We start from the raw sequence: 12,562 nt of genomic DNA on the forward strand, positions 1-12,562 counted from the left end.
TCTATACAGATATATGTTGGGGGGTCTCTGTATATAGATGTATGTTGGGGGCAGGGGTCTCTCTATATAGATGTATGTTGGGGGGGGTCTCTGTATACAGATGTATGTTGGGGGCAGGGGTCTCTCTATATAGATGTATGTTGGGGGGGTCTCTATATACAGATGTATGTTGGGGGGTCTCTGTATATAGATGTATGTTGGGGGGTCTCTATATACAGATGTATGTTGGGGGGTCTCTATATACAGATGTATGTTGGGGGGTCTCTGTATATAGATGTATGTTGGGGGGGCACATGTAGTAATCTTCCCTCCAGGCCCCAGTACCTGCGCCCCCCGCCCCCCTCCCCCTCCTCAGTAATTACAGACATCACAGGCACAGGGGGGCTGCAGCCACTGGAGTGGAAAATAGCCTCTTTGTAGTGAAGGTGAGAAAACATCCCCCTCCACAGGGGGCTACACAAACCCCAGAGCCTGCAAATCACTGGCCGCAGCCCCCCTGCACAAAGGACATGGCAGCCGCACTGCAACCTGCCTAATGGGGGGCAGCTCCTCGGGACACCCCAAATACACTGCACCCCAAATACACTGCACCCCAAATACACTGCACCCCAGAATATACTGCACCCCAAATACACTGCACCCCAAATACACTGCACCCCAGAATACACTGCACCTCAAATGCACTGCACCCCAGAATACACTGCACCCAAAATATACTGCACCCCAGAATACACTGCACCCCAAATACACTGCACCCCAGAATACACTGCACCCCAGAATACACTGCACCCAAAATATACTGCACCCCAGAATACACTGCACCCCAGAATACACTGCACCCAAAATATACTGCACCCCAGAATACACTGCACCCCAAATACACTGCACCCCAGAATACACTGCACCCCAGAATATACTGCACCCCAAATACACTGCACCCCAGAATACACTGCACCCAAAATATACTGCACCCCAGAATACACTGCACCCCAAATACACTGCACCCCAGAATACACTGAACCCCAGAATACACTGCACCTCAAACGCACTGCACCCCAGAATACACTGAACCCCAAATATACTGCACCCCAGAATACACTGCACCCCCAATACACTGCACCCCAAATATACTGCAGCCCAGAATATAGTGCAGCCCCCTGCATCCCTGCAATATACTATATACCACTGTGCACTCCCATAACCCACTGCACCCCTGATCCCAGGATACACATCACACAGGTGCCGGATTCACTGATTAATAGACCATCTCACATAGGATGAGACCCCCAGCACCCCATATATGTACCCCCTCCGCCCTGGTACATGTGTATCCCTGGCATGTATGGCCCCTGTATCCTGGCATGTATGGCTCCTGTACCCTGGTATACCCCTGGCATGTATGGCCCCTGTATCCTGGCATGTATGGCTCCTGTACCCTGGTATACTCCTGGCAGGTATGGCTCCTGTATCCTGGCATGTATGGCTCCTGTATCCTGGCAGGTATGGCTCCTGTATCCTGGCATGTATGGCTCCTGTATCCTGGTACACCCCTGGCATGTATGACTCCTGTATCCTGGTACACCCCTGGCAGGTATGGCTCCTGTACCCTGGTATACCCCTGGCATGTATGGCTCCAGTACCCTGGTATACCCCTGGCATGTATGGCTCCAGTACCCTGGTATACCCCTGGTATGTATGGTCCCTGTATCCTGGTATACTCCTGTATGTTTGGCTCCTGTATCCTGGTATACCCCTGGCATGTATGGCTCCTGTATCCTGGCATGTATGGCTCCTGTATCCTGGTATACCCCTGGCATGTATGGCTCCTGTATCCTGGTATATGTGGCTCTTGTAACCTGGTATACCCCTGGCATGTATGGCTCCTGTATCCTGGCAGGTATGGCTCCTGTATCCTGGTATACCCCTGGCAGGTATGGCTCCTGTATCTTGGCATGTATATGGCTCCTGTATCCTGGCATGTATATGGCTCCTTTATCCTGGCATGTATATGGCTCCTGTATCCTGGCATGTATATAGCTCCTGTATCCTGGCATGTATATGGCTCCTGTATCCTGGCATGTATATGGCTCCTGTATCCTGGCATGTATATGGCTCCTGTATCCTGGCATGTATATGGCTCCTGTATCCTGGCATGTATGGCTCCTGGATCCTGGCATGTATATGGCTCCTGTATCCTGGCAGGTATATGGCTCCTGTATCCTGGCAGGTATGGCTCCTGTATCCTGGCAGGTATGGATCCTGGCATGTATATGGCTCCTGTATCCTGGCTTGTATGGCTCCTGGATCCTGGCATGTATATGGCTCCTGTATCCTGGCATGTATATGGCTCCTGTATCCTGGCAGGTATGGCTCCTGTATCCTGGCCTGTATGGCTCTTGGATCCTGGCATGTATATGGCTCCTGTATCCTGGCATGTATATGGCTCCTGTATCCTGGCAGGTATGGCTCCTGTATCCTGGCATGTATATGGCTCCTGTATCCTGGCATGTATGGCTCCTGTATCCTGGCATGTATATGGCTCCTGTATCCTGGCATGTATATGGCTCCTGTATCCTGGCATGTATATGGCTCCTGTATCCTGGCAGGTATGGCTCCTGGATCCTGGCATGTATATGTCTCCTGTATCCTGGCTTGTATGGCTCCTGGATCCTGGCATGTATATGGCTCCTGGATCCTGGCATGTACATGGCTCCTGTATCCTGGCTTGTATGGCTCCTGTATCCTGGCATGTATATGGCTCCTGTATCCTGGCATGTATATGGCTCCTGGATCCTGGCAGGTATGGCTCCTGGATCCTGGCATGTATATGGCTCCTGTATCCTGGCTTGTATGGCTCCTGTATCCTGGCATGTATATGGCTCCTGTATCCTGGCTTGTATGGCTCCTGTATCCTGGCATGTATATGGCTCCTGGATCCTGGCATGTATATGGCTCCTGGATCCTGCTGGCATGTATATGGCTCCTGTATCCTGGCATGTATATGGCTCCTGTATCCTGGCATGTATATGGCTCCTGTATCCTGGCAGGTATGGCTCCTGGATCCTGGCATGTATATGGCTCCTGTATCCTGGCAGGTATGGCTCCTGGATCCTGGCATGTATATGGCTCCTGTATCCTGGCAGGTATGGCTCCTGGATCCTGGCATGTATATGGCTCCTGTATCCTGGCAGGTATGGCTCCTGGATCCTGGCATGTATATGGCTCCTGGATCCTGGCAGGTATGGCTCCTGTATCCTGGCATGTATATGGCTCCTGGATCCTGGCATGTATATGGCTCCTGGATCCTGGCATGTATATGGCTCCTGTATCCTGGCAGGTATGGCTCCTGGATCCTGGCATGTATATGGCTCCTGTATCCTGGCATGTATATGGCTCCTGTATCCTGGCATGTATATGGCTCCTGTATCCTGGCAGGTATGGCTCCTGGATCCTGGCATGTATATGGCTCCTGTATCCTGGCAGGTATATGGCTCCTGTATCCTGGCATGTATGGCTCCTGTATCCTGGCATGTATATGGCTCCTGTATCCTGGCAGGTATGGCTCCTGGATCCTGGCATGTATATGGCTCCTGTATCCTGGCAGGTATGGCTCCTGGATCCTGGCAGGTATATGGCTCCTGTATCCTGGCATGTATATGGCTCCTGTATCCTGGCATGTATGGCTCCTGTATCCTGGCAGGTATGGCTCCTGGATCCTGGCATGTATATGGCTCCTGTATCCTGGCATGTATATGGCTCCTGGATCCTGGCAGGTATATGGCTCCTGTATCCTGGCATGTATATGGCTCCTGTATCCTGGCAGGTATGGCTCCTGGATCCTGGCATGTATATGGCTCCTGTATCCTGGCATGTATATGGCTCCTGGATCCTGGCATGTATGGCTCCTGTATCCTGGCATGTATATGGCTCCTGTATCCTGGCATGTATATGGCTCCTGTATCCTGGCATGTATGGCTCCTGTATCCTGGCATGTATATGGCTCCTGTATCCTGGCATGTATATGGCTCCTGTATCCTGGCATGTATGGCTCCTGTATCCTGGCATGTATATGGCTCCTGTATCCTGGCATGTATATGGCTCCTGTATCCTGGCATGTATGGCTCCTGTATCCTGGCAGGTATATGGCTCCTGTATCCTGGCATGTATATGGCTCCTGTATCCTGGCATGTATGGCTCCTGTATCCTGGCATGTATATGGCTCCTGGATCCTGGCATGTATATGGCTCCTGTATCCTGGCATGTATATGGCTCCTGTATCCTGGCATGTATGGCTCCTGTATCCTGGCAGGTATGGCTCCTGTATCCTGGCATGTATATGGCTCCTGTATCCTGGCATGTATATGGCTCCTGTATCCTGGCATGTATATGGCTCCTGTATCCTGGCATGTATGGCTCCTGTATCCTGGCATGTATATGGCTCCTGTATCCTGGCATGTATATGGCTCCTGTATCCTGGCATGTATATGGCTCCTGTATCCTGGCATGTATATGGCTCCTTTGCTCGGTGTTCACACCATCCGTCTTACATTCCCGGTCACCGAGTCTCTCCGGGATATCACCGTGCAGGGCAGTGTACACGGTGCGGAGGGGGTTAATGCAGGGCAGGCCCCGCCCCTCATGCATGATACATGAGCAGGGTGGAGCAGCAGTCATGCAGACCCTTGCTGCTGCCTCCTCCACCTCTCAGAATAGTTGCTGCTTTGGGGGGCTTGATCATCATCATCTGAGCTGGTGCTGGAGCCCGGGAGGAGGAAGAGGAGGAAGAAGAAGAAGAAGGCAAAGACTTGTGTGTAGGAATCTGGGAGCAGCCCAAGGAGAAGGTGCATGGATGCAGGTGTCTGAGTGCTGGATCCCTGTGCCCGGAGAGTGCTCCTGGATTTGGGGGGTTGGGGGGCAGGAGTGACACTGTGTGAGGAGGAGGAGGAGGACTGTGAGCCATGTTCCAACCAGCAGGGAAGCGCTGCTTTACCATAGAGTCCTTAGTGGCCAAGGACACCCACCTGACCTCAGAGGAACCTGTCAGACCCACAGCCCTCAGCTACCCCAGCTCCACAGCAGAAGCCTTCGTCAGTGGCTTCCCCAGTCCTGCTGGCAGGTCCCTGTACACTAACCCAGAGCTGGTCTTCCCAGAGGCCCCCCTGACTGTGCACCCCCACCAGCTGCACCAGCACCCACACTCCTTCTATGGAGCTCAGCACAGGGACCCCCTCAACTTCTACCCCTGGGTGCTCAGGAACAGGTTCTTCCCGCACAGATTCCAAGGTAACGACCCCCAGGTGGTGCCCCCCGTGCCCCTGGGCTGCTCATACCTCATGATGATGATGATGATGATGGACACTTGTCTCATAGTATATATATATGTATATGTGGAGGGATTAGTATCGTGATATTGTATCATCCTGCACAGGATATCGTGATACCTGGTGTCTGTGTGTGTATACAGGCAGGGGGGTGACTGACTATATACAGGTCATAATACATACATGTGACATATACACAACCATGAGATAAGTGTAATAGTATACACAACTACATAGTACAACGATATAATACATGTAATATACACAACTACATAGTACAACGATATAGTAATGTCATATACACAACTACATAGTACAACGATATAATAAATGTAATATACACAACTACATAGTACAACGATATAGTAATGTCATATACACAACTACATAGTACAACGATATAGTAATGTCATATACACAACTACATAGTACAACGATATAATAAATGTAATATACACAACTACATAGTACAACGATATAGTAATGTCATATACACAACTACATAGTACAACGATATAGTAATGTCATATACACAACTACATAGTACAACGATATAATAATGTAATATACACAACTACATAGTACAACGATATAATACATGTAATATACACAACTACATAGTACAACGATATAATACATGTAATATACACAACTACATAGTACAACGATATAGTAATGTCATATACACAACTACATAGTACAACGATATAATAATGTAATATACACAACTACATAGTACAACGATATAATACATGTAATATACACAACTACATAGTACAACGATATAGTAATGTCATATACACAACTACATAGTACAACGATATAATAATGTAATATACACAACTACATAATACAACGATATAATAAATGTAATATACACAACTACATAGTACAACGATATAATACATGTAATATACACAACTACATAGTACAACGATATAGTAATGTCATATACACAACCACATAATACAACGATATAGTACATGTAATATATACGACTGCATAGTACAACGATATAGTAATGTCATATACACAACCACATAATACAACGATATAGTACATGTAATATATACGACTGCATAGTACAACGATATAGTAATGTCATATACACAACTACATAGTACAACGATATAGTAATGTCATATACACAACCACATAATACAACGATATAGTACATGTAATATATACGACTGCATAGTACAACGATATAGTAATGTCATATACACAACTACATAGTACAACGATATAGTAATGTCATATACACAACTACATAGTACAACGATATAGTAATGTCATATACACAACTACATAGTACAACGATATAGTAATGTCATATACACAACTACATAGTACAACGATATAGTAATGTCATATACACAACTACATAGTACAACGATATAGTACATGTAATATATACGACTGCATAGTACATATACAATATAGTAAATGTGAGTGTAATATACACAACTGCATAATACATATATAACGATATAATAATATAAACAATTTCATAGTACATATACAACGATATAATAAATGTAAGTGTAATATTATACACAACTACATAGCAAAATGCAACAATATAGTAAATGTAAGTGTAATATACACAACTACATAGTACATATACAACGAAATAATAAATGTAAGTGTGATATTCACAACTGCATAGTACATATACATAGTAAATATACAATATACACAACTGCATAGTACATATACATAGTAAATATACAATATACACAACTGCATAGTACATATACAACGATATAATAAATGTAAGTGTAATATACACAACTACATAGTACATATAAAACGATATAATAATGTAATATAAACAACTACATAGTACATATACAATATAGCAAATGTAAGTGTAATATATACTACAAAGTACGTATACAATATAGTAAATGTAAGTGTAATATACACAACTACAAAGTACATATACAACGATATAATAAATGTTTGTGTAATATACACAACTACAAAGTACATATACAATATAGCAAATGTAAGTGTAATATATACTACAAAGTACGTATACAATATAGTAAACGTACGTGTAATATTAACAACTACATAGCACATATATAACAATATAATATACAACGATATAATGATGGAATATATACAAAACTGCACAGTACAACGATATAATACATGTAAGTTTAATATACACAACTATAGTACACATACAACGACGTAATAATGTAATATACACAACTGCATAGTACAACGATATAATACATGTAAGTGTAATATATACAACTACATAGTACATATACAATATAATAAATGTGATATACACAACTACATAGTACATATACAACGATATAATATTGTAATATAAACAACTACATAGTATATATACAATATAATAAATGTGATATACACAACTACATAGTACATATACAACGATATAATATTGTAATATAAACAACTACATAGTATATATACAATATAATAAATGTAAGTGTGATATACACAACTACATAGTACATATACAACGAGATAAGAAATGTAAGTGTTACATACACAAGTGCATAATAAATGTAAAATACTATAAGAAATGTAAGTGTAACATACAAAACTACATAGTAAATATACAATATAATAAATGCAGGTGACACAAATACACAGCTACATAGTAAATATAAAATAATATGAACGAAAGTGCAATACACTCAGCTACATAGTGAGAAGTACCATATAACAAACGTAGATGAAACACCCAGCTACATAGTAAATTTACAACACTAATAAATAAAGGTGAAACAAATATGCAACTAGATACATATAACAACATACTATAATAAGTGTGAGTGAAATGTACACAACTAGATACATATAACAACATACTATAATAAGTGTGAGTGAAATGTACACAACTAGATAGTAATGCTACAACATGAAAAGTGTAAGAGAAACTAATACACAGCTACGTGGTAAATATATAACAATATAACACAGGAGGGGAGACTACAGCTACATAGTAAATATAAAATAATATGAATGAAAGTATATAGTAAATATATAACAATATAGCACAGGAGGGAAGACTACGGCTACATAGTAAATATAAAATAATATGAATGAAAGTATATAGTAAATATATAACAATATAGCACAGGAGGGAAGACTACGGCTACATAGTAAATATATAACAATAGAATAAATGTGGGCGAAACGATCTACAACTATATAATAAATACAGGTTACTATATACACAACTATATAATAAATGCAGGTTACTATATACACAACTATATAATAAATGCAGGTTACTATATACACAACTATATAATAAATGCAGGTTACTATATACACAACTATATAATAAATACAGGTTACTATATACACAACTATATAATAAATGCAGGTTACTATATACACAACTATATAATAAATGCAGGTTACTATATACACAACTATATAATAAATGCAGGTTACTATATACACAACTATATAATAAATGCAGGTTAATATATACACAACTATATAATAAATGCAGGTTACTATATACACAACTATATAATAAATACAGGTTACTATATACACAACTATATAATAAATACAGGTTACTATATACACAACTATATAATAAATACACCTTACTATATACACAACTATATAATAAATACAGGTTACTATATACACAACTATATAATAAATGCAGGTTACTATATACACAACTATATAATAAATGCAGGTTAATATATACACAACTATATAATAAATGCAGGTTACTATATACACAACTATATAATAAATACAGGTTACTATATACACAATTATATAATAAATACAGGTTACTATATACACAACTATATAATAAATACACCTTACTATATACACAACTATATAATAAATACAGGTTACTATATACACAATTATATAATAAATACAGGTTACTATACACAACTATATAATAAATACAGCTTACTATATACACAACTATATAATAAATACAGGTTACTATATACACAACTATATAATAAATGCAGGTTACTATATACACAACTATATAATAAATACAGGTTACTATATACACAACTATATAATAAATAAAGGTTACTATACACAACTATATAATAAATGCAGGTTACTATATACACAATTGTATAATAAATGCAGGTTACTATATACACAATTGTATAATAAATGCAGGTTACTATATACACAACTATATAATAAATACAGGTTACTATATAATACATGTAGGTGGATATATATTAACAAGTACACACTACAGATAACATACTCAACAGTATATACAATGGTGAACACAGGGTGCACATATATTCAACTACACAATAAATACACGAGGATTATACAGCTACATAATAAATACAGGGTATATACGGATTATACATATTACACATCCTACACACTGAATACAGACTGAACTAATAAGAACAGGTACATACATACAGCTACACATATATACGGCTACACATATATACCAGCTATATATATATATATATATATATATATATATATATATATATATATATATATATATATACACAACTACACATATATACAGCTACACATTATCCACGTATGGAAACTGTGGTCCACACCAATGAAAGAAATACAGGAATTACACGAATAACTACACATCATATACAGAACATATATAATACGCAGGGAGATGGTATACACAGCTACATGCTATACACCGGGGTACACCAGGCTACATGCTACATACTGGGGTATAGAGAGTTATACTGGGGTAAAGAGGGTGTATACAGACATATACTGTACAGGTGACATGTATACAGACATATACTGTACAGGTGACATGTATACAGAGATATACTGTACAGGTGACATGTATAGAGAGAGATACTGTTATACAGGTTATACATATGTATACAGAGATATACTGTACAGGTGACATGTATACAGAGGTATACTGTACAGGTGACATGTATACAGACATATACTGTACAGGTGACATGTATACAGAAATATACTGTACAGGTGACATGTATAGAGAGAGATACTGTTATACAGGTTATACATATGTATACAGAGATATACTGTACAGGTGAGATGTATACAGACATATACTGTACAGGTGACATGTATACAGAGATATACTGTACAGGTGACATGTATAGAGAGAGATACTGTTATACAGGTTATACATATGTATACAGAGATATACTGTACAGGTGACATGTATACAGAGGTATACTGTACAGGTGAGATGTATACAGACATATACTGTACAGGTGACATGTATACAGAGATATACTGTACAGGTGACATGTATACAGACGTATACTGTACAGGTGACATGTATAGAGAGATATACTGTACAGGTGACATGTATACAGAGATATACTGTACAGGTGACATGTATACAGAGCTATACTGTACAGGTGACATGTATACAGACGTATACTGTACAGGTGACATGTATACAGACGTATACTGTACAGGTGACATGTATACAGACATATACTGTACAGGTGATATGTATACAGAGATATACTGTACAGGTGACATGTATACAGAGATATACTGTACAGGTGACATGTATACAGAGGTATACTGTACAGGTGACATGTATAGAGAGATATACTGTTATACAGGTTATACATATGTATACAGACATATACTGTACAGGTGACATGTATAGAGAGATATACTGTTATACAGGCTATACATATGTACACGATTATCATAAATACAAATTACACACAACAACACATATATACCATAACAGGTTACAGATCCATACTGATATATACAGCTACATACTGATTACAGGAACATACACACAGCTACATATTATACACAGGTTACACATATATACCACTACATATTATACACAGGTTACACATATATACCACTACATATTATACACAGGTTACACATATATACCACTACATATTATACACAGGTTACACATATATACCACTACATATTATACACAGGTTACACATATATACCACTACATATTATACACAGGTTACACATATATACCACTACACATTATACACAGGTTACACATATATATACCACTACACATTATACACAGGTTACACATCTCTATAGTGAACACAGGTGACTACAGGCCAGTGATATCCCGACAGTATATAGGGACCATGTGTCCTGCCCTATTATATCCACATGTCCATATGGTAATATATATATATATATATATATATATATATATACACACATGCTGGGACCCTCCTGTGACCAGACTTTAGCCCCAGATTCCCAGCATCCTGGGGGACTCTCCAGACTCTGCAGTTACTCATCTCAGCATCCCTGGGAATATCTGTAACCAGTGATGGGTATATAGCGACCATTACAGACTTATACACCTATACCCAGCTCATATATCCTGCTATAGGTACTGCTCACACTATCCATGGGACTATATGTAACCACTGATGGGTATACTGAGGACCTAGCGACCATTAGCAGTATACATCCTATATACTGTGTATATGTATAGTCCTATATCCCTGCTGTAAGTGCTGCACACACTATCCCTGGGACTATATGTACATAGCAATCACTCTAGACTTACACCTATACCCAGCTCTGTATAGAATGTATCATCATATATCTCATATATAGCAGTAACTGAACCTCAGTATATACTCACTGTAGGAGGTATACATCCTAAGTACTATATATAGCCCTGTAAAGACTGTATAGTCATGTAGGTATCTATACACACTATACACAGTACTTATATCACTATATAGTCATGTATCTATACACACTATACACAGTACTAATATCACTATATAGTCATGTATCTATATACTATACACAGTACTTATATCACTATATAGTCATGTATCTATATACACTATACACAGTACTTATATCACTATATACTCATGTATCTATACACACACTATACACAGTACTTATATCACTATATGCAACCACATCATACATGCTAAATACTGACTATGTATATAGGCAATGTACAGACTATATGGCCATATACTAATCATTAGCGGTATACCTCCTATATACTGTGTATATAGGCTATAGGCTGTATATACCATCGATACTGACACTGTAACATCCTGTATATACCATCTATACCAACCCTGTAACATCCTGTATATACCATCTATACCAACCCTGTAACATCCTGTATATACCATCTATACCAACCCTGTATACCATCTATACCAACCCTGTATACCATCTATACCAACCCTGTAACATCCTGTATATACCATCTATACCAACCCTGT

At 39.5% G+C, this 12,562-nt stretch overlaps 1 protein-coding gene across 1 annotated transcript in view; it reads left to right on the forward strand.

Annotated features, from left to right (window-relative positions):
• The first annotated feature begins 4,958 nt into the window (after positions 1-4,958).
• EMX1 (empty spiracles homeobox 1) overlaps positions 4,959-12,562 on the forward strand; it is a 59,645-nt gene continuing 52,041 nt past the window's right edge. The window contains exon 1 of the mRNA XM_069976311.1: positions 4,959-5,283. Within this exon, the coding sequence (XP_069832412.1) occupies positions 4,959-5,283 (325 nt within the window). The remainder of the gene's footprint in view (positions 5,284-12,562) is intronic.

The sequence above is a fragment of the Dendropsophus ebraccatus genome, chromosome 7 (genome assembly GCF_027789765.1).
Source record: "Dendropsophus ebraccatus isolate aDenEbr1 chromosome 7, aDenEbr1.pat, whole genome shotgun sequence".
NCBI lineage: Eukaryota > Metazoa > Chordata > Amphibia > Anura > Hylidae > Dendropsophus > Dendropsophus ebraccatus.